The sequence below is a fragment of the Penaeus japonicus genome, unplaced genomic scaffold (assembly GCF_977035675.1).
Source record: "Penaeus japonicus unplaced genomic scaffold, GWHDUDI00000001_assembly GWHDUDI00000023, whole genome shotgun sequence".
In the NCBI taxonomy this organism is placed as follows: domain Eukaryota; kingdom Metazoa; phylum Arthropoda; class Malacostraca; order Decapoda; family Penaeidae; genus Penaeus; species Penaeus japonicus.
Window position 1 is genome coordinate 27,323,657 of NW_028234425.1, and position 25,531 is coordinate 27,349,187.

At 33.9% G+C, this 25,531-nt stretch overlaps 3 protein-coding genes across 3 annotated transcripts in view; 2 read left to right on the forward strand and 1 right to left on the reverse strand.

Moving 5' to 3' along the window:
- Positions 1 to 3,155, forward strand: part of LUBEL (Linear Ubiquitin E3 ligase) — a 110,890-nt gene extending 107,735 nt beyond the window's left edge. The window contains exon 43 of the mRNA XM_086550503.1: positions 999 to 3,155. Coding sequence (XP_086406629.1) covers positions 999 to 1,037 — 39 coding nt within the window. The 3' untranslated portion in view covers positions 1,038 to 3,155. The remainder of the gene's footprint in view (positions 1 to 998) is intronic.
- On the reverse strand, positions 2,639 to 9,513 carry Dnaaf3 (Dynein axonemal assembly factor 3). The gene is made up of 8 exons (XM_086550504.1): positions 9,372 to 9,513; positions 9,034 to 9,146; positions 8,560 to 8,741; positions 7,922 to 8,068; positions 7,376 to 7,674; positions 6,956 to 7,095; positions 6,232 to 6,846; positions 2,639 to 2,710 (listed from the first exon to the last, which is right to left on the reverse strand). The coding sequence occupies exons 1-8, from the start codon at positions 9,439 to 9,441 to the stop codon at positions 2,639 to 2,641; spliced, it is 1,638 nt and encodes a 545-aa protein (XP_086406630.1). The 5' UTR covers positions 9,442 to 9,513.
- An 85-nt stretch (positions 9,514 to 9,598) lies between these two features.
- On the forward strand, positions 9,599 to 24,361 carry LOC122249011 (CWF19-like protein 1). Its single transcript, XM_043009498.2, has 11 exons — positions 9,599 to 9,785; positions 11,885 to 12,045; positions 12,179 to 12,280; positions 13,736 to 13,941; positions 16,494 to 16,612; positions 17,206 to 17,413; positions 17,752 to 17,890; positions 19,122 to 19,295; positions 21,896 to 22,050; positions 23,168 to 23,328; positions 23,703 to 24,361. The coding sequence occupies exons 1-11, from the start codon at positions 9,763 to 9,765 to the stop codon at positions 23,857 to 23,859; spliced, it is 1,605 nt and encodes a 534-aa protein (XP_042865432.2). The 5' UTR covers positions 9,599 to 9,762; the 3' UTR covers positions 23,860 to 24,361.
- Positions 24,362 to 25,531: the final 1,170 nt, after the last annotated feature.

Consider the following 25,531-nt stretch of genomic DNA (forward strand, 5'->3'; position numbering starts at 1 on the left):
CCAGGCATCCAGGATTGTCTGTTTGGTCAACCCATCAAGACCTGAATGATACATCCGCTGAACTGAACGGTGTATCTGCTCTGCTTACTCTCCTTTCGAATACTCTTCCTCGTCTGCTTCATTCCTCAATCTTATGACGCTTAATGTTCACAATTTACCGCAGGATACAAATCCATTGGCACTTACTCCCTAACAGCCTTGTCTTCCGTTGGAAATCATTCAATTTGGTCATACTGTTCAACGCGTTTTGTATGTTGAATTATTCATCATGAAGTTTGACCATCACTATTTTCCCCATAATGTTTTCTATACACCTCTACTGTCCATCCATGTTCTGTATCATTGAGTATCATTCTCACCTACATTTAACATCTCACATGATACATTATCTCCTGAGAGTCTTCTCTGGTTACGTGTTTAATGTCATTCGTATTTGATTGTTATATTACATTATTCAGTGTTATACCATCGAATGCATCATTTGCCACATCAAACCATTCATAAATATAATCCAAAAACCACATCTCATTAACAAGACCATTTCCGAAGGGATGACACCCATACAGCAAATCATATTCTCAAGAACTAAACGAGGTTATCTACAACCCTCATCACAAAACGACTTGATCAGCAGCAGCCTGAGTCAAGAGCCATTTCACTACGCTTCCTTCTAGAATTTTCTTCTGACGAGGATTTCCTTGTTTGTCATTCCTGTCAACCTCACATTGGTCATATAGAATATACACTTCCTTTTTTTGTTATTGTGTTAGTTGTTATCAGAGAATAGAATTTCATCTTTGTTGCATTTGTAGTTTGTGGTTTTAGTGATTGAGACCAGTCCATTATAGGTAATGTTGCTTATGGACTGGTCAGGATAGGTAGCTAGTTTGATAGATAAAGTTGATATGGAATGAGAGGAACCTACGTTCCGAGTGTCTGGCCATAAACAGCTTTAGAAAGGAGGATTCGTCACTAATTCTTATTCTTTCCCTTCACAGCTGATCAAGGAGCACTTGCCTCTCGACAGCACCGTATAGACTTCGCCTCCCCGCCGCGGTTCCCCTTGGTCCCTTCACCACCCACAACAGGCGGTGCTGCAATCTGCTGACGCTCCTGCAATGGGCATGGCGTCAGAAGGTCATGGCGCTGACATCGCAGCCCGCAACGTCAGACCAAAGAGTAGAGGGTAACACGCGATGTCTGCCTGACACCGCGAGATGCCGTAAGAAAGTGGAAGAACGAACATAGAAGAGAAAGTCCCCCTCCCGCCCATTTCCCTCCTGAGGATCGTCCGCCCACAACCCGCACGCCCGTAATGCCCCCGTCCATCCGTCCACCATTCGCCTTGGAGCGCCGCCGCCCTTCCACCGCCGCCTGACTGTCCGCGCGCACGCAGTCACTCACTCGCCAATGTGAAAAACTTCACGACTGTGTATCATGACTCTTGATATAAAGACCAGTTTGTCTTGTTCGGCGACGACGAGAAGAGATACCTCGCCGTCGTCTTAACCAATGATAGACGACAACTCACTCAGATATTTAGGCTGTGATAGATCAGTCAGGCCTATCAAAGTGATATGTACAGATATGTTGCCGAGGCGCCGCTGCCTCTTTTCACTACATGAACTCGACCAGTTCTTACCAAGATACTTGTATCAGTATGCGTGTGTATTAGATTCGATATGTATATGGGCCATTATAACTTGGATATCAGATAGTTATTTTAGGTTGTGTGAGTGAAGATATATATATGTAAGCAGCCCCATGCACCCCCCTGGCCCCTCCCTCACCACCAGGTTGCCAACACCCTATCCCCTTTGACCCCAAGGTGAGTCGGTGTCAGAAAAGAGGTTCTCGCTCTTCACAATAGGGTAAGAACCTCCGGAGCTCACCTTTGGGAAATTAAGACGTCCCGACAGGTATGCCGGAGGCCGTGGTTCCGTGTGCAGTAGAGTTGGTTGCGTAGGCAGATACTCTGTGATAACAATAGCTGGACCATTCATGCGATTAAAGTACGTTACAAACATTGGCACAAGTCGCTTAGAGGACGATATACGTGTACAGCACAGGCTTAGATAATGTTGTCATAAAGTCTTTGATTTCTTGCTAATACACATTCTGTTTGCAAGACTATTGCGCTATAATTCTATGTTCAATGGCAAGAAATGAGTCATGCATGAGCAGGTCATGTCTAATGGCTATATATGCCTCTACGTACCTTCCATTACTCACGCACAGAATCAGGATACTTCAGTGTAACTTCTAGTAATGATTATTAGGCAGAAATTATTAATATTTTACTTGATAACTATCGTGGCCATCTTTACTTGGATGTCTTTATCACCTCTAAGGTTTGTTCGGTCATATCATTTTGATTTCGCTTCCCTCCTTATTTCGTTGTTGTTGTTTTTTTTAGTTTCTCTACGTATCCCTCTCTTACTTTTTTTTCTTCTTCATTCCTTCTTTCATCTTCAGAATAACCATCATCACTATCATCAGCGTGAGAGCAAGACATTGTTAACTGGCACGTAAGTTTGATGACGTCACGATTACTGTGACGTCACACCATGCCAGACCCATGCTCATTCATTCAAACAAGAATAGAAGGCCATTCATATTTCTGACTACTATTACTATCCTAGTTCTTCACTTCTTCATATCTCCTTAATCTTAAAAGTATCACTTCTTTCACATTTACTTTTTTCAAATTCTGAAATTCAAAAGTTGTATAGTGTATTCAGATTAATACTCTCTTTGTCTTCCGCGTGTAGATTTTGCAATGAAAATGTATAATTGAATTAGTAAAGAAATGACTAGCAGCATACTTTTCTTTATGCAACATCTATATAAGAATTCCCCAGAAACCCTAACTTAGGTTTGGTTTAGTCTAATTCATATATTTATTGATCTGTTTATCACCGAGTTTATTCATCTATCTAATTATCTTCTCATCTAGTCATTTATTAATCCATTTGTTTATTTTAAGAGAAATAAAAACGGAGGAAATAATAACGTTATTGTTGGTGATGGAGGCGCCAGGGTGGCCTCACGTCTCCCTCGCTCTCATCCCACTAATCTCTCGCTTTGTATCAATTTTTTCATCCTTGTTTCTCATGTATACAGAGACTTTGGGACTAATAAATGTATTATATCAACGACTTTGTCTTTGTTTTACCTGAAGGCGTTAAACACTGGAAACAATTTCTGTGAAATGCACCAGTTATATGGCTGATTTCTGTCAAAATTATTTTAATTGTCATTATCATTACTATCAATATTATCTGTATCATAATTTTTCATTATGATTATTATTATTAATATCGTTATTACTATTATCATTATATACTGTCAGTATCAATATCCTCATTATCATTATTATCACTACTTTTGATATCATTACTATCATTCCTGTTATTTTTCTTATCATTTTCGTTCCATTTATCATTATCATTTTTGTTATTATTACTATTATTACCATTGTCGATATTGCCATCATTATCATTACTGTTATAATTCCCCTTGCTATCTACATAATTCTAGTAATTGTAGTATTATTATCATTATTATCATCATCATCATCGTTATTAGTGGTAGTAGTAGGCGTACCACTATCATTCATGCTATCATTATCATTATTGTTATTGTCATCTTTATCACCTTTATCATCATTATTATCAATATTCTTATTATTGTTATTTTTATCATTATTATCATTATCAATGCTAATAAGATTGTTATCATAATTGTCATTCTAATTGCTATTACCGTCATTATCATTATCATTATTATCATTATTATTACCATCATTATCATTGTTATCATTATTATTACCACCATTATCAATATCATTATTCTCATTATTATTACCATCATCATCATTGTTATCATTATTATCACCTTCATTATCATTATCATTTATTAATATTTACATTGTTATTGTGATATTATTATTATCATTCTATACTGTCAGTATCAATATCCTCATTATCATTATTATCATTTTCATCATTATTATTACCATCATTATCATTGTTATCCTATTATCATAACTACCATTATTATCATTGTTATCATTATTATTATTATTATCATTGTTATCATTATTATCATTATTATCATTATTATCATTATTATCATTATTATCATTTTTATCATTATCATTATTATCATTATTATCATTATTATCATTATTATCATTATTATCATTATTATCATTATTATCATTATTAACATTATTATCATTATTATCATTATTATTATTATCATTATCATTATCATTATTATCATTATTATCATTATTATCATTGTTATCATTATTATCATTATTATCACCTTCATTATCATTATCATCATTATCATTATTGTCATTATTATCATTATTATTATCATTATATACTGTCAGTATCAATATCCTCATCATCATTGTTATCATTATCATCCTTGTTATCATTATTATCATTATTATTACCATCATTATCATTGTTATCATAACCATCACCTTCATTATCGTAATTATCATTATCATTATCATTATCATTATCATTATTATCGTTATTATCATTATTATTATAATTATTATCGTCATTATCATTATCATCATCATTATCATCGTTATTATCATTATTATCATTATTGTTATTATCATTATTATCATTGTTATCATTATTATTACCATCATTATTGTCATTGTGATTATTATTATTATTATTATTATTATTATTATTATTATTATCATAATCATCATTATCATTATTATCATAATCATCATTATTATCATTATCAATGCTAATAAGATTGTTATCATAATTGTCATTCTAATTGCTATTACCGTCATTATCATTATTATTATTATCATTATTATTATTATCATTATCATTGTTATCATTATTATTACCACCATTACTATTATTATCATTATTATTACCATCATTATCATTATCATCATTATTATTTCATTATCATTGTTATCATTATTATCATTATTATCATTATTATCATTATTATTACTATCATCATTTTCATTATCATTATCATTATCATTATCGTTATTATCATTATTATCATCATTATCTGCATCATTATTAGTATCATGTTTATCATTATTACTATCATCCTTATTATCATTATTATCATTATTACTTTCATTTTCGTTTTCATTATCATTATCATTATCATTATTATCATTATTATTTCCATCATTATCATTGTTATCATTATTATCATCATCATTATCATTTCTATTATCATTATTACCATCATTATCATTGTTATCAGTATCATTACCATCATTATCATTGTTATCATTATTATTACCATCATTATCATTGTTATCATTATTATTATCATTATATACTGTCAGTATCATTATCCTCATTATCATTCTCATCATTATATTCATCATTATTATTACCATCATTATATTCATCATTATTATTACCATCATTATATTCATCATTATTATTACAATCATTATCATTATCATTATCAACATTATCATTATAAATATTATCATTATTATTATCATTATGATCATTATCATTAATATTATCATTATTATCCTTATCATCAATATTATCATTATTATCATTATCATCAATATTATCATTATTATTATTTTTATCATTATTATCATTATTATCATTATTATCATTATTATCATTATTATCATTATTATCATTATTATCATTATTATCATTATTATCATTATTATCATTATTATCATTATTATCATTATTATCATTATTATCATTATTATCATTATTATCACCTTCATTATCATTATCATTATCATTATCATTATCATTATCATTATTATTATTATTATCATTACATTATCATTATCATTTTCATTTTCATTTTCATTTTCATTTTCATTTTCATTTTCATTATCATTATCATTATCATTATCATTATTATCATTATCATTATCATTATTATCATTATTATCATTATTATCATTATTATCATTATTATCATTATTATCATTATTATCATTATTATCATTATCATCATTGTCATCATTATCATTATCATTATTATCATTATTATTACCATTGTTATCATTATAAGCATTATTATTACTATTATTATCATTGTTATCATTATTATTACCATCATTATCATTGTTATCATTATTATTACCATTGTTATCATTATAAGCATTATTATTACTATTATTATCATTGTTATCATTATTATTACCATCATTATCATTGTTATCATTATTATTACCATCATTATCATTGTTTTCATTATTTTTCCTTCTTCCTTCTTACCTTTGCATTTGTCTTTCTCTTCCTTCTCTTGGTGGTCTTTTTCTGGCCTCCCATTTGATTCATCATTGGACTCTTTGTTAATCCCACTGTCCGAACCACCAATTGACCCATCACTCGGACAAGCACTTGAGTCATCACTCGATGAGTGATTCGAACTGCTCTCCGATGCGCTGCTCGTTCCTGTTTCCCTTCCATCATCTGTTCCAATGCCCGTTTCAGCACCGGACCCACTGTCTGCTCCGCTTGATACAGTCGACTGACTCGACCCACCAACCGCTCCATCACTGGATCCACTTTCTGTTCCATTACCTGATCCATCCTTCCCGTCATCAGTCGACCCGCTGTCCGTTCCATTCGATTCAACGTTTGATTCGCCACTTTCAGCACTAGTACTACTGCTGGTGGAAGCGTCGCTCGACTTGCTGTTTGTTTCACTGCTCGAATCACTACTCACCCCGCTGCCCGAAATGGCGTCCGATTCACTCGAGTCACTGCTCGATTTACACTTCGACCTTCTCCATAGCCTTTCCAATAAGTTCTCCAAGTTCCACTGCGCAATTTGTGTACCACGCTGTAAAGAAATATAAGAGTCAGTACATTTATTGTCCCATATTTGAGAGAAAAATATTATCTATTCATAAAAGACACCCCTTTTAAAAGAAGCCGAATAAAGCACTGACACATTTGCTTTTCCCGTTCTCCTTCTTGATGACCAACGGGGAGGCGGAGGCGAGGGCAAGGGCGGGAAAGGGGCCGCTCAGGACGTCTCCCCAGTAGCCGAGTCGCCGGTGCCGGGTACAACCATCGCTGACCGTTGCCACTGTGAACATTTACATTTTAGCTTTTTTTGTTTGTTTGAATTGAATATATATATATATATATATATATATATATATGTATGTATGTATGTATGTATATATATACATATATGTATACACACACACACACACACATATATATATATATATATATATATATATATATATATATATATATATATATACATATATATATGTATGTATGTATTTATGTATGAAAGTATGTGTATGCATATTCACACATTAGTAAATGTACGCATGTGTGCAAATTATACCCCTTACCTGACGCAAGCGTAGTGTTAGCCAGGATGGGTCTGGAATCCGTGGCGGTCACAAAGGCATGACCAGACTCCCTCCACTCCAAGAACTCCTCACCCCAGCCCGCCCCGACGCCCACATACCCATCCCGATTATCGTTAATTTTCCCCTCGTTTCCGTTCTCCGTTAGATCGCCCTTCTTACTCCCTACCACTCCCGGCAGGTCCTGAAGGCGATAGGTCATGCGCATGTGCCAGGCCCATTCCGCGTCCGCCTGTCGGTAATCGTATCTCGTCTTGAAAAGCTGCCGTAGCCTCACGTCCCTGAAGGAGTAGGGAAGGGGAGTGTGTTCTTAGATGTATAATATTGTAGTTTGTGTCATGTAAATAGTATCTTTAAGTTGTTAAAAATGTGTATCTCTTTACATTGCCTTTCCTAAATTACCCGGATGGCATGTTTTACCAAATATCAACTAGGAACAATCACAGAACACATTCTCATGGTGATTACTCATGGCACTCCTTGGAAGCAGATATGAATGTTGTTGTTTTTTTTCCTTTATGAACTCACCACGCTCGGGGTGGGTCGTAATCACGTTGAGAGAGCGTGTACCACGACCTGAATATGGAATCCAGGGCGTCTCTCTCTCGATACTTCAGGCGGCAACACGATACGATACCAAGGAGGCATGGGTATCGCACTGCGTCCGTGACCCACCTGAAGGAGGAGAATGGGAAGACGTGGAAGAGGGAAAAAAAGAGAGGGAACGAACGCAAAATAGGCTGAGGCAAGAGGATGAGGGAAAAGCTTCTAGTAGGAGGATAAGGAGTATAATCGCACGGAAGGGTTGAAGGTGAGAGGGAGAAAGGAATGGATAAATTTTATTCTATACGAATAGAAAACAAAAAAGGTGAGGAAGCGATGAAGGAATGTATAGGACACTGTGAAAACGACAAATATGACTTATACGTACATTACGGAAGGGAATGTATGAAGTGGATGTTATTTTCATAAGCCATGCCATGTCCGTATTTATAAATATAGAAAAAGAGTAGGGAATGGGCGACAGTTAATTTGTTTAGCAATGTTAATCAATTACACCATACGACACGGCTCATCAAAAGAAAAACATCAACAAATTCAGAATAAACAATTCTTTATTCTTAGAATCAAGCAGTGATCATGATAACATATCCCCAAATACTTACAAGCAATATCTCCGAGCAACCACTTCTAAGTAATCCTTAGTGACTGGTCTGAGGCACAGATTACCCCAGAGGTCGAGGAGGAGGTTCGCCCTCTCCCTTAAACCAAATCCGGGCTCCAGGCAAGCTCCAAGGAGCACAAGAAGCCGGGCGTAGAGCTCTACTTGGGCCTCCAGAACGTACACCTTGGAAAGGGTGATGGAGGTAAGAAATACAAGATAAAAAAACATTATTTTCGAAGAAACTGCTCAAGATATATCTGTAATATACTAGTAAACAAGTTACGAAATAATGCCCATATATATATATATATATATATATATATATATATATATATATATATATATATATATATATATATGTGTGTGTGTGTGTGTGTGTGTGTGTGTGTGTGTGTGTGTGTGTGTGTGTGTGTGTGTGTGTGTGGGGAGGGATGCTTAGTGTTATTGTACATTGATTAAGATCTCTGAGGCTCACCTTCAGTTTTACTCCGGGCCTATTAGTAACATCGCCAAGTGTCATGAGAAGGTGACGAATATCCCCAGCCCCCACGACAAGGACTTGCACCAAGTCAGACCTTGTATTGTCATCTGTGCCAGATTAGATCATGTTAGTACGTTTCTCGGCAGAATTGAGATGAATCAGTTTGCTAAAAAAAATATAGGAATCTCTATCCATCTATCCTATAGTCTGTCCATCTACCTATCAGACATTTCCCATTATACAGATATTTCCCATTATCCGAATGTAGCACACACTGGAAACACTAAATATAAACAAAAAACATCTCAAACATAGCCATTGAAGTAACTCACCATTAACATAATTCAAGAAACTCAAAGCGGGAGAGAATCCCCACCAATTGAAAAGACCGTGTCCATGCATCACAAACTATAAGTTTGCGATATATCCAACGAGAGTAGAAAGCCATGTGCGATGCGGGGATGTAAACAACTATAGTAACCATGACAACGGCTCTGACCAATAGGAGAGCCTATATCTCAGCTGACCAATCAGAAGATAGTTTTTACTCGGGTGACCAATCAGAGTGTGTTTACATGCGGCCTGCAATGGCGGCTCTCTGCGTGTTCGGAAATATTTGAATTTGTAAAACGACGTCGATTTTCATCTCTAATTCATTCGAATAATTTACTACACTATCGGCCAAGGCTTTTCATACTTTATAGATCGTAATTCTGGGCGGAGATGGCGGATAAAATACAGAAAATGTAAGTCATGTGTATTTAATTAAGAATTGAGCATCTTTTTGAATTTTATATTTTTGAGAATGGATAACTTGTAGGATTGGTTTTCAGGTGGCTTTGTGTTCAGCTTCAGTGCATGAATGAGTGATATTGGATACCCGCACGTACTACTTTGAGAAACCAAAATATTTGTTGATTATGTAGGATACAAACTTTTAAATGACTGATTTGTCAAAGGTAATTTCACTTATTCGTCCATAATAATCTTCATTTTTAATTCTATATAGTCTTGAAGTGAGGAAAATATATCTCAATATTATTAAAAATTTCCATATCTTAGTAATTTAATGAGCCTACTAATGTCCATGCATTAGGTGCTATGTTTTCTTTCTATCACAGATCATGCAAGTTTCATGTGGATTGTGATAACACATTCAGTTATAAGAAAAATCTCAGTGCAGGTTTCTTAGTAATTTCTATTAGAAAGACATACCAATGAATCCAAAGAGGCCTTCTAGATATAGATTTTTAAAATTATTATAACCTGGGCTGATCTGTCTAAATCCACATGAAAATAAGATAATTATTAACGGAAAGACATTGTGTAGATAAATAAAAGCTAATGTAATGGTCTTAAAGAATGCAAGAAAGAATGCTCATATAAATAAAAGATAATCAGACTAAGTCCACAACTGCCCATCAAGATCCCCACATCAAGCAGTGCTGCGACTCTTATGTTTTGTGCTACAGCAGCGGTCGACAAACTTCCAAAACATGTATTTTAGTAAGATAGAGATTGCAATTTACCCTAAAATAAGGAATCAGTCCCAGCTCTATCTTGCTAGAATGTAAATAGAGTTGGTTAATTGGCTTTTGCTAGAACCTAGAGCACAGAAGCCGTAGCATCGCTTGGTGGACTCCTGATGTAAATAGTCTGTGGTAGAAGATCTACAGTCTTAATCTATTGACACAGAGTAAATGTAGACATTCACTGTCCACTATTATTATTATTATTATTATTATCTCTTTTTTTTCAAATATTGATAAGTAAGATGGCTCCCCAAGTGCTTGATCACCAAGGAAACAATCTCTAGGCCTACCTGACTTCACTTATTTACCTTTTTCCTTTGATTTAAAGAAAGAAAGAAAAATAATATATATATATTACAATTATTATTTTCATTTACATCTTATTAATAATTATGATGATAATAACATTTATAACAATAATTATAGCAATAGAATTAAATAAACAGGTCACGTCAGTTAGGCCTAATCATTGGTGATTAAATGCTTGTGGAGCCATCCCTGGTCAAAAACAAATTGATGAAAGAGAACCATTGTGGGCACTACATTTTCCCAGTTTCAACAGGTTAAGTCAAAACTGATACTGGTGCAATGTCAAGCAATCACAGCTGCATCTCTGTCTGTCAGCACTCCAAAAAAGGATGTGTACTCATGTGTGTATGTATATGTCTGTGTGTCTGTGTATAAGTCTGAAGAGTTCTGTTTGTATGTATTTGTATATGTACCATTTGTGCCTGCATTGTTAAGAATGTAATGTTGAACAAAATTTGCTGCCAGTAATCTTAAAAATTTAATTTTAATAATGTCTGTTTGGTAATAGCAAACAGTCTTTCAACTATATTTAAGTACTATTAACTTTTGAACATTTGTGAATAAGAATGTATAACATGTTGCCTTTGGAATTATTCATTCTGATATTAGTTTACAACTGCATTTTAAACCAAAACTATTATCATTAGCATAAGCTTAGCATTCCTTATTATCAAGAGCTATTAAGAGTGATCTTAGAACATAAAATGCATATCATAGCCCTCTTGAAAACATAATAAATGTATATGGTTTGTGATGTTTATCACACTAAATATATGATATATAATATCATTAATGTCTCTAGATGCTTTTATTGTAGATTTATCATACTAATGATTTGGTGTCATATGATGATAGAGTACCTATTGAGTTTATATAGTCTTATAAATCAAAAGGTATTAGCTGTTTACATAATATATTTCACAAAGTGATGGTTAATATCCTGGTCAAAATGCTGTTTAGGAATTACCAACATATATTATTTGTTATTTTTACTCCATGTTCAGTCTTGTGGCAGGGGACGTGGAAGGCCGCTTCAACCAGCTCTTCAAACGCATAAGCAATGTCAACCAAAAGAATGGCCCCTTCTCGTTCCTCCTTTGTGTGGGAGATTTCTTCGGTGCCGACAATTCCCAATGGCTACCTTACAAATCTGGGGCTCTCAAAGGTAGGTTCCGTGTAAATGTGACCAGACAGAGATAACAAATGGTAACAGAACATTGATTATTTTACACTGTGAGATCATTTACAATCTCTTTTTCATATCTTAACCTGCTATTAAATTTTGTTCTTCTTTCCAGTGCCACTGACGACCTATGTCTTAGGGCCTCATGCACCGGGCCTGTCATCTAATTACCCAGACCTAAAGGGCTGTGAACTATGTGAAAATGTCATTTACTTGGGTGAGCTTGGAAAGGTGATTTAAATGCATGTAGAATAGAGGTATCAGTTTAGTGGTTATATTTTATGGGATTATTTCTTTGAGTACAAATGCCTTCAATATCTGTCTGCCATGATTGTAGGGTAAAAATTAATTTGATTAATTAATGTGTAGGATTAAAGTACTTTTTTTTTTTCCATCATGTACATCTATTGTCATTACTGAATATTTCGTCCAATGTAGAAATGTATTTGACAGCTTATATATAAAACCAAGGTAGATATTATGGAGAAGGGCCAGTGATAGATAGGTTATTAACCCACACAGGACGGGTGGTACAGCATGTGTATCGCGCATTCAAAAGCCCAGTTGCCGGGCGGCACAGTATTGTGCCAGCCATTCAATTGATTTAGGCCTAATAATTCGAACGCCCCGGCATTTGGACATTCAAGGCTAGAATTCCCCCGTCGGGGATGGGTTAATACGTGAAACTGACATGTTATATTCCATATTTTCAGAGATGCCATTGAAGCAAAACAAAGTTATAGTTTTGTAGTTATTTAGACATTTACATGAAACTAGATAGAATAGACAATTTTTTTTTTTTTTGCTATTCATAACATTTCTATAACAAATTAGCAGTTAAATAGCTTATTTGCTATAGAGATAGTAAAAAAAAGAAAAGCTTTTAACATCATCTGAGCTATTGAAAGTTGCAATTCATATTTCCTAAATTCCATATTTGCAGTGAACGACATTCAGCTCTAATTTTGTTGTGTTGCTTCACTGTTTGTAATTATGTGTTTTACTTTCTTGGTATTTCAACTAAGCTTAAGCTATGAAATATGATTTGAAAAAGTGCTAGAGCAATAAGTTCCATTTCTTTTCCATCTATTTTTTGACCCATCAAGACATATCCTCATTTTAATTCTGTTATTATACACTGGAGTTAGAGTTAAATTTGGCAGAAAATTGTATCTTAAAGAATGCTTATACTTTTATTCCCAAAGTTCAAAAAGATATCCTGGACTAGATCTTTTAATTTATTATCTATATTAGTTTATAATTTATTCACTTTATACTGCTCCAAATTTTGATTTTGAGTTTTTTGCACATTGACTGTTTGTTCCCTTAAAATCTTACTTGTTTCTGACTTAGTTTGGTATCAGCCAATTGTTTTGTATATAATGTGAAAGATTGCTTTCCCAAGACTTTGCTCTATACAGAAATGAATAAGAAAATCATTGGACTAGAATATTTACCACATTCCTCTTGCATGTTCTTAACCCAATCCCGACGGGCCCGGCAAGAAATGGCAACCCCTTATGCCGGGCCTATGCAATATTGCATCGGTAACGTCACACTGGTGTGTCGCCCCATCATCAGGCATTTAGCTGTGTCACACAGGTGTGACACACTATCATAGGGTTAAGTATGTGCAGCATACACAGAACACTGTATGTAACCTCTCCAACAGGTCCCAATGGGATCTACCCTTGCAGCAGTGGACTGAAAATCATGTATTTGAGTGGAAGAGAGTCTGAAGATAATAAGAAGACTGATTTTTCTTTCGTTGGTGATGACATCAAGTCACTGGAGACCGAGTGTGGAAACAAGCAAGTTATTGATATCCTCATCACGGGACAGTGGCCAAAAGCTGTTTGCAACTTTGCTAAGAAACCTGTAAGTAAGAACAGAATTTCTTTTTTATAATTGTTCTTTTTGATTGTTGTTGATTATGTTTTTTTTTTTCTTTCTTTTCTTTTATTAAAGATGTAGGTATTTTGCCATTTTTTATCTGATATATATATATATATATATATATATATATATATATATATATATATATATATATTTGTCTCTCTATTTATTGTCTTTTTTTTCTGTTTTTTTGTTTTTTCTTTTTTTTTTTTTTTTTTTTTTTTTTTTTTTTTTTTTTTTTTGTTTGTATAAATGGCAACTCTATATTAACACTTTCTACTAACACAAGGTTATTAGGACATTTCTCCAAAGATATCTTATGTATACAGTTTCACTATTGATTGAAGTTGATTTTCAACAAATTAAAGATAATTTCCTTCTGTAACATTAGCTTATAATATTCTATTTGTAATATGCAAGCCACCAAAATCCAAGTAAATACACTTCTGGTTTTAAAAATTTGGTATTTTGTGCTTTTTTATATGTTACGTTTACTTTCATGTACTTGCACCCCATGGAGAAGCATTGGTTACTTAAATGATTATGATAAGGATAATAACAATTTGTTATTATGCAGTGGGAATATGGCTGGTTTGGGTATCATTATGCATTTTACGCTTGCATGTCTTTTCATAGGATAGGCAAACAAGTAAATGTAGGAAATAGAATAATTCCCTTTATTTTACAAGAGGTAGATTTGACTGGTTGCACCTATGAAGCAAGCAAATGCAAAAAGTAAATGTGTATTGATTTTTCATTTGAAAGTTTTATAGTACTGACATCAAGTGGATATGAATGACTTCCTGAGATTTCATTGGTTTTGTAAGGGAATTTTTCTATGAATGTGAATACATGCTTTCATAGTAATTGTTATTTCCATAGAATGGTATCCACCATATCCAAACTGACAGTAGTAATTGTGTTAGATAGATAGGATATTTTTTGTGCTCCTCAAAAATTATCAATTAATATTAATTGTGATGTTCTTTTGCTATAGTGATAATAAACAGCTTAAATCTATAACATTAACTTTTAACCCTTCTGATATGAGTCACATCTTAAGACATTCAGCCTGGGCTTGTGTTTTCTATTATGATATGACATATGAGACTAAATGTTGATACAAATTGGTATTTAGTATGATAGGGCATCATAATGAAGGAAAAGACAGTATACAGCTTGCAATTTCAACACAAGGAAAAATGCAGTACTAAGGATCCTTTCAGCTTCTTCTTCCCTTGTGAGGATCGCTTAGATATATTTTTTTCCTTTCAGGATCCCTTCAGAATCTTATTTCATTTGTTAGGTCTGTTATAAAATAATAGTGTTCAGGACTATTTTTTTAGACAAAAGAATGGCTCTGTGATCATACGTATGTTATTACACAGGTTAGTTGCAAAGTATGGCTGTTTAGGGTACTATAAGTATTTATATTTTTGTACATATGCAGTAAATTACTTTTTATTTCTTGGCTGAATTATTAGTACCATAAGAAAACTTTTATGCATAATAAGCCTCCCAAAATATGCATATGTATATATAAATATATGAAAATGTAAAACCAAAGAAACACAAAAATATGTTCACATCATCCTAACTCATAATATTGTATATGAAATGCTGCTAGAAGTGGAATTTTATGTGCTTTCTAACTTTATGATTTATGATACTGCCAATCAGTTTTTAGGAAATAGAATAAAATGGGAGTGGCTCTGAATTAACTTGTCTATGGAATTCCCAGTTAGTTTATTTGATACTATAGACTAAGCCTGCGTATCTCTGGCACACAGGCCAAATTAGGCACATGGGGGGAATGCTGCATGTATGATAGAAAATAACGATTTGCCAATAATAATGATTATGACAATAAATTTAATAATATTAATAATAATGATTTATAGGAAAGGAGAAAAAGGGAGGAAAGAAAGTAGTATAATAAAATATGTCTACTACATTATAGAAGAATACAGAACACAAAGTATTTTGTATCACTGAATAACTGAATGCTTATTAACCCATTAAAGATGGGTGACATGAATTCACATAATGTGCTGGCAGCACTTGCCACCAGCAATGTGATATCAAGTCATGGCTTTTTGTATGGCTGGCACACCTGGTGAGCGTGTGCGCAACGGGTAGCCGCAGCCAGTGCAGGAGAATAGCCCAGGGTGTTAGGCCTCTGCATTAACCGGGCAGATCATGTCCTCCAGTGAAAATTGCTATTCTCATCATTTTGATACAAATTATATCAAAATTATTGTGTTAATGGCAGTTACTTAACTCCAATTGGTCTAAACGGCAGGATATTTCAAACCTGTAGGCCTCATCCCTTGGGCTATTCACCCGCTCTGGCTGTGGCTGACTGCTAAGCACCCAATCACCTGGCGTGCCAGCCACATGATAAGCCATGTCAGGTGCTGCCACCACATGACACGATATCTCGTCACTTGGTATTACAAGGTTAATACTCCTAATATATTCTAATATCCTAATTTAAAACCTAGTCTAAATATAGGTTTTTCTCTCTCTTGTAGGAAGGATGTGACCCTGAGGACTTTGGATCAGCAATGGTTTCCAGATTAGCTTTCAATATCAAGCCACGATACCATTTCAGTGGCTTGGTAGGAAAGCCTTATGAACGGCTGCCATACAGGTATTTTGGTTATGTTTAAATTTTTTTCAGTGTATTTATATAAGTTGATATAAATTGACATTCATTAACCCTTCTGCTATGGGAATTTTCATGGGGTTCAAAATACAAGGTGTTTATTCCTTCAGTTGTGTAACTAATGCATCATGCCAAATGCTAATTAGACACTTTGCTAATATATCATATATGGATTTATATACCATACTATAACTCTAGAGAGTAATAGAAAATAAAACATTTCAAGATGCCCATTCCTGGCCGAAGATTTGGCCCATCTCTGAAAGGTTACCATGAGTGAATGTTTCAGAATGAATACTAATAAATATATGATTAAGAAAGTGTATTGGTAATATATTTGTTTAAATTTATGAGCTTACATTGTATGTGTGAGTCGATGTGGGTAATGGCAAATATTTTTTTTTACTTTTTTTATTCATCATCTTTTTTCATATTGATATTATTCTAAGAAAAGTATCTAGAACTCTATAAAACAGTCACTTCTGTTTCTAGTTCATACAAAATTGAGAATTTCAAAGAACCTTTGATATCATCATATTTTGCCTTCTTGTAATATACTTTCTTCTCTTCCATTACAGAAACCACAAAGTTTTAATAGAATCCACTCGACCCGTTACCCGCTTTATTGGGTTAGCCAAAGTAGGCAATCCAGAGAAACTTAAGTGGTTGTATGCCTTCAACATAACCCCAGGCATGCATTGCACCGAAGCAGAGCTGAATGCACAACCAGGAGATGTCACAGAATGTCCGTACTCAGAAGCCCATCTTGTGAATTTGTCAGCACAGGTACTAATTTTAATGCTTTTTTCTTCATCATCTCCTTCTTTCTTCCTTTTTTCTTTCTTGGTTTATAATTTTTGTTTTACAAATATAGATTAACATTACTTATAGCAACAGATAGCAATGGCTATCAAGATATAAGGGCATCAGTGAAGGATATCTAAGTGATGAATATTACAAGTGGTGACTCATTATTGTGCTGATAAATACGTTATCATGAGTATGTATGGTAGCATACAGGAAAGATATGATTTCATATTTTTTGCCTGGGTTCAATTGAAGACTAGCACACATAAAACAAACATAATTTCTATTCCGGAATTAATACATAAATTCCTTCCTAGACAAAATCACAGAGCTCAGGCGCAGCTCAGTTCTTCTACAACATGAACGCAGATTTTAACGATGATGGCCGCGGTAGGAAGAGAAAAGGTGGTGGAGAGAGAGAATTCGAGAGGAAACGAATGCCACCAAAACCTACTGGTAGGTTGACTAATTATCTACCTTTTCTGTGGATTCATTATTTATTTTTTATATTTTCGTCTTAATTGAGCAATTCTTGTATTCCTTCCTTTATTTTTTCTCAAGCTGGTCTTATCCTGCTAAGAACCATAATTTCCAAAATATCAATAGGGCTAATATTCACTGACATACCATTTTCTCTTTCTTCTTTTTTTTGTATGTATTTTCTTTTCATTTCTTTTTAGTTCAGCCTTGTTTTTTTTCCTCTTCCATTCAACCTCCCAACTGAAAGTCATTGTTTTCCTGTTGCTATTTTGTTTCTTGCTTATTGTAAATATCCTCACCAAACATAACAAGAGCTAACTGAAAAAGGGATACTTATATCTATATATTTGCAGATATTCATTCATATCAATAAGCACTGTTTATTTTTCACCGTTTGAAATCTTTTTGAATTACTTCTGCAAGGAAATTAGAAGGAAAGTACTTATCAAATTTTGATTAGATATTAGCTAAAGGAGAATATAATGTGACCTGAGATTAAAAGGAGACTGAAGTTGAAATAGAAATAAAATTGTGGCTTTTTGTGCATGTTTGTTGTGTTGGAGTCATTCATCAGGTCTCTCTTGCCAGTAACAGAGATGTGTTACAACAGATTAATAAGTTGACTGCTTGTACTTGAGCCCCTTTCATCCTGCCTGGGACCTGTAGTGGAGATATTTACTGTCAGCTAAAAATATATATACATAATAACTAAAGAAAGATTAGATATGTGAGCTGTCAGGCTTGTACAGTGGTAGATGCTGGTCGACTGATCAAGCCCCGTCCAAGCTTGTGAATTTCCACTGTTTCTTAGTGGGTACTGCTGTGGTATGGCACCATGGTAGGTAAGGACCAAGCTCAGATCAATTCTACACTTGTTGGCACACTTTCATGAGTCAGAACTGGATGACACAGGCGGGCTCACCATGGTGCATATAACCCTGGCAAAGCATCTGCTCCGCAAACCTGGCTCATCCTTATCCTTAGATATATTTACAAAAATAGGGGACAAGTTATGATAGCATGGGCAGACCATTAGCTAAATAAAAGTTCCCTCTGATGCTTATAATCCTGCACCCTAGGTTACTTACAATTAATGTTTTCATAGGGTTTTACCTGGTGTGTCAACTTGAAAAAAGTGAGCCAATACAGAAAAAAATCATTCTGTACTAATAGATTTATTGATTTGCCTTCATATGATCTTCACCAGGCCCTTGTTGGTTCTGCTTGGCGAGTCCTGAAGTGGAGAAGCACTTGGTGGTGAGCGTGGGTGAGCATGTGTACCTGGCACTTGCAAAGGGAGGCCTTGTACCTGAACACCTACTCATCTTGCCCATCACACACTTCCAAAGCACGTCTGACCTTGATGGAGACAGCAGACAAGGTAAGGAAACACTGGTGCTTTTGGCAACATAAATAGATAGATTTATATGTCACTTTGTGTGTGTGTGTGTGTGTGTGTGTGTGTGTGTGTGTGTGTGTGTGTGTGTGTGTGTGTGTGTGTGTGTGTGTGTGTGTGTGTGTGTGTGTGTGTGTGTGTGTGTGTGTGTGTGTGTGTGTGTGTGTGTGTGTGTGTGTGTGTGTGTGTGTGTGTGTGTGTGTGTGTGTGTGTGTGTGTGTGTGTGTGTGTGTGTACATGGGAAAAAATTGCACATTTTCATCAATTGCCAGTTCACTTACACATTTATAGACATTTTAAGACAGTGGCTTATTAACATTTTGTGGGCCTTATATAAATGTATTATAAGATTTAATTTTCATGGAGTAAATGATACAAAACAGCACACAAAACCAGTATATTTTTCAACATATAAAAAGTTCATCAGGGGCTGAATTATTATTGTAATTATTAAAGGTATATGTGTTTTATTTGTTCATCTGAAGATGAAGTGATGGTATTTAGTTTTTGTTTGATGTGATAGAAAGTAAGATTCTTTTCTTGTAGATCAACCCAATGGCACTGGGAAGTAATCAAATACACTTTTTGCTGCACCATGTTAATATCAAGGTCACCCTTTCACTCTTTAGGCTCCAGCGTGACATAGTATGTACTGTGTAAAATAGAAAGAATTGATCATTGTAATTTACCTCATAAAGACTGCAATTCCTCAGCCCATCTTTGCCCTCCAAATTCTACAGCTTTATCTGATTTTACACACCAGAAAATTTGTGTCACATCAAAAAGTTACCAAACAGTGGAACATCAAAGTTGAAAAACCAAATTTTTTGCCCAACTATTGCTCATTTATACATAAAAGTGCTGAAAAATTTTCTCTACTTTTTTCAGACATTGTCTAGACTAATAATTCCTTTAGGTTGGACTTTAAGTCTACATAAAGGAAGTATATACACTGTATACTGAGTGTAACCTTACTGTCACAAATTAATGGAGGAAGAGTTACTCTGTTCAGCAGAACATTTTCTTTATTGTAACAAAGAAAAAGCAAAATATTTATAATTTTTACACTCCTCATCTACCTCACTCCTAGTGCCACTCTGCATAACAGCCAGACTGGCAGTGGCACCTTACATGCCTAACATATCTATCTAAGAAAGGCAAAACACATTAATCCAATCCCGATGGGTCCGGCGAGAACTGGCAATCCCCTATGCCAGGCCTAAGCAATATCACCTCGAGGACGTTACACTGGTGTGTCACCCCGTCATCAGGCACAACGGTGTGTCACACGGGTGTGACACACCATTATCATTGGGTTAACTCAAAAAATGTGATTTTCATAAATTTGGTATATATCAAATCAGCAGAAAGAAACGAACATGCCCAGTATTGTGGGTTACACCTGCCTTGTCATTAAACCAAAGTCTGAACAGGTAGGCTGCATTAACTACATTTTTTCTCATACACTGAAATCTTTACCATCAATTTTCTCAAAACACAGATTTTGGAGTTAATGCCTTCTGCCTTTCTATAGCAGATATGGTCTAAAACTTTTATAGCATCAATGTGTTGCCCTTATCCGCAATGGGTTTAATGGCACAATATTAACTTAAAATGCTATGACTTTTCTAGGTGTAAAGCAGAAGTATCTCATAAATAGTTTTAGAACTTTTGCAAAAATAATAAACCCATTTGGAAATTGACAAAGACATTATTTTCCATTATCAGTTTTGTACTTTGTAGTATCAAATCATTACCAAGTCCGATAAAATCTATTGTTACTTGATTAAGTACACAGAAAAGTAGATCTAGGTTCAAAACATGTCAAGCAGTATTTCACTTCTGTGACCTCAGTCGTAATTAGCAATAGCAAAACATAATCATACAAGTGTTTATATCTTAAAGTTATGTTTTTACCCTTCCAATACAGGCCACATCTTGAGATGTTCAGCTGGGGCTGGGCATCTGAAGATGGGCATTTCTTCTTCTCCTTCTTCTTCTTCTTCTTCTTCTTCTTCTTCTTCTTCTTCTTTCAAGTCCCATGGAATGAATTATGAGTCTATATGATATATTAGCAAAGTGATACTAGTTAGCAGTTGGTAGAATTGGTCATCAAACTGAAGCAATAAATAGCTTGTAAATTTAAAATGAGGAAATGTGCTGTATGAAAGTGTTCCAGCTTTGCGAGGGGTTAAATGTATACAAGAGAGGGGTTGCCTATATCAGCAACTGAATATTTTACTTCATATTTATACCCATTTTATATGCCACATTTACAAGATAATACATATGTTCCATTTATCATTAATGAAAATATTAATTTTTCAGCACAAGGTTTAAAAGTTTGTAGTCTTTATACCATAGTCCTTTTGATCTAATGATTGTTTACATTTCTTTTATCATAATATTTTGCATACTACATCAGTGCAATATTTTTATGATTTTTTTCTTCTTCTTCTTCTTCTTCTTTTTCTTCTTCTTCTTCTTCTTCTTCTTCCCCAGATATCAATCAATATAGGTTTCCAAAACCAAAGAATCTGTCAGACAGTTTCTTACTCTTAGTCTTATTGACTGTCATATTTCAGAGGTGGAAAAGTTCAAAGGAGCCTTGAGGAAGATGTTTAAGGCCAAGGGTAAATGTGTTGTGTTCTTCGAGCGGAATTATAGGACACAGCACATGCAGGTCCAAGCAGTTCCTGCCCCAGGCGAAACTCTAGGAGACGTAAAGGAAGCCTTCATGGTAGGTATTATACTGTGGTACAAGGGCTTTTACAATAAAATCATTTTGTTTATAATGAAAGTTATGATATATGGAAAGATTAATCAAAATTATTACCAGCCTAGATGATGCACTTTTTTTCAAAGAATAAAAAAATATGTAAATACACATTCATTTTACTGATGGTAGGTAGTTCACCAAATGCAAATATTCGGTTTGTGGTACTATTAATATTAGTACCACAATACTATTAATATTAATAGCACATCATTGTAACATAGCATAATGGAAATCAAGCAAAATTATGCCAGATTCATCAAAGAGTTATTTGAAGTTATAAAATAATGGTAATGCTAATGGCTGATCACTGATTTTTTAACTTCTTTTTCTTCTTTTTCTCCTCACCTTTGTGCTCCTGCTGCTCCTCCTCCTCTTCCTCCTCCTCTTCCTCCTCCTCTTCCTCTGACTACTCTTCCTCTGACTCCTGCTCCTCCGACTCCTCCTCCTCCTCTCCTATATCATTTTCAAGAACATTTCAACAGACCTCCTTTCCCCCACTAGTTATAACTTACACATATTGTACATATTTTTTCCTTTTATTTATGTTAACATTTGCACTTAAAACATCAATATACTATGTGAATGAGAAATGTTCCAAGTAAACTCAAGGTTTTTCTAAAAGCATGTCAAACAGTAATTGAAATTATTTTCATTAAAATGTATCCTATCCCAGTATGTATTACTTCCGTATGATAAAGCATGAACACTTCATATTTATTAAGCAATGCAGTTGGCTTAAACAAAATTGGTACTAAAAAGAATTAACATGTATCATTTCTTCCATATTTTTTTTCTCTCCCTTTTTTTTCCCTATTTTGTCATTTACATTTTAATTTTTGCCAGTTAGACATGCACAAAAGGCTTTGCAAGCATATTTCATCAGTTACACTTCAGATATGATATGTTTAAGCTGTGTATAAGCCAGCCACTATATTACACAAAAGCTTTTCATCTAGAAGTCATTATATACTCTGCAGTGAAAAAAAATGTATATAAATATGATATAGAGATAAATATCTGAACACTACCAAAGAAATAAATTAAGCTAAAGTTTTGATATGCATCATCTGTTTTTCAGGAAGTAGCCAATGAAAACGGAATTGAATTGGACGAAATCCCCAAGTTGTCGGACATCGCCCAAGTTGCTCCTCCAGGCACTCCTTTCTTCTATGCTGAACTGCCATCAGGAGAGAAATTGTACCACAGAGTAAAGAAAAATTTCCCTCTGCAGTTTGGAAGGTAGGGAATACCAGTAGTCATTGATATCATTGTGCTAGGACTTTATTTTTAAGAAGTAGTACCGAGGTACATTAGTTCTTGTTTACATCTCTGTATAGCATATTGTGTGTGCACACTACTAAGATATTGTACTGTAATTTGTTAATAGAGATGGTGCAATTGAAGAAAGTATGTCAAATAATTAATAATCTATTTTTTTCTGTAATATATAATTGTGAGTATAATAATTGTTGATAAATATTGTTCTAGTGATTTCATATTATCAGTTTAATTTATCTGTATTTTTAGAGAATAATCTCATGCAGAATATCAAAGAAGGAAAGAAGATGAAATTAACATTGAGAGAATTAATGATCAAACTTTTGTTTCAACAGGGAAGCACTGGCAAGTCCTCTGATTTTGAACGCACCAGAACGCATTGACTGGCGAGAGTGCAAAATCTCACAAGATCAAGAAACCGAAGTTCGAAATAAGATTAGATCAGCATTCAAACCATATGATTTTACACTAGACGACGATGATGATGATTAGTTGCAGGTCCAATGGATCCCACACAGTGTTTAAACTATTTGTTAAAATGTACGATCATTGTTATAAAGATGTCTTGGTTATTTTGTGTATATCTTATAACTTCTTAGATTTTATAAAAAAAATGTCCTCTATTCTGAACTACGTTACCATCTTTAGTGACACTAAGTGAAGAGAATAGTATAATTTATTTGAGTGTTAATTTTTTTATTGTTGGTATACACATTTTGAATTCAATCCATATATTGAAAGTTGATTTAATATTTCATCATGGAACATAATGTATACATTTTGCAATGCTTAATTATTAAAAAGGATCTTAATTGTGTAATCCATGTTATTTGATAATAATGATACTTATCCTTAATTCTATACATAAATATTTAATCATAAACTGGAAGAATCCTTAATTTTAGTATAAATTTTTATAATATGGGACAAAACAAATTCCTTTTATACCAGTGATTTGTATATTGAAATAAAGAAAAATGTAAAATTGTAGAAAGATTCTTTTTCTTACAACTGACCTGAAACAATCGTTGCATTCTGAATAATAACTATATGTCAAACAATGATGACATGCTATTTACTTGCAAAAGGAGTTACATTTCTAATAACAAAATTATATAGTGATTATGGATTATATGTGCATGAGAAAATTTTGTAGATACATGTAGAATGATCAAGAAATAGAATTATACCTAAGGTGAACAGAGTTCATTGCATCAACTGCTGAGAAAGTATGGATAGAAGCAAGTACCTTCAGAAAATTATAGTAATAATTGACATGTTTCTGCGTCATATCTTTATCAGAATGGCTTTTATGTAATTCTGATGAAGACATGACAGTGAAATGTGTCAGTTACGTTTCTTGCATTACAAAGTTGTCTTTCTCATTATACCTTTTCATTACAACTGAGGTAATAAAAATTTACAAATAATATTTTCAGATATATGAATTACATTTTCTTAGATATGTGACATTTGACAAACATTTGGAGGGAATTCAAAACCTACAGTTTATTTGAAAATATTACCAATGGCGATCACTCATTGTGACCAATTCAGCAGAAACTACTGAAACTTTTCCTTACTGACTGCATAATATATTAAGATTTATTATTTATGGTAAACTTTCACTATTTTCCTGCGAAATGATAGGGTGACAGCTTCAAATACCCAGATCTTAATTATGAAGTTCAACAAGAAATAAATTGTTTGCTAGAGAAAGATGCTTCAAGTGTGTTTACAATTTCTTGATAACTTGCAAGTAATATAGTACATTTAATTTGTGTAATCCTTATAAATTTTATTTCAAAAGTCACTAGTACACAGGTATTAACCAAAACTTTTAATGAGTGTAGGTTTCCTTCTATAGTCTAGTGAAGCCATTCCTGAAGAGTATCAATAAAATTTGCAATGCTCCTTTATTCTGAGAATGTGCTCAGAATTAGTGACTCCACTTCACATAAATTTAAACAGAAAATAGTAATTTTCCCCTTAGGCTCTTAATGAAACAAACTAATGTGATGATAGTTTGATACACTGTATTTGTTTTAAATAAAATATGACTGATACACAAATACCATTACAAGGCATTCTTTTAACGTAACAAAAACAAAAAAAAACATATTCTTATTCTACAGTCCACACCCGATGTTAAGTTAGTAAGATG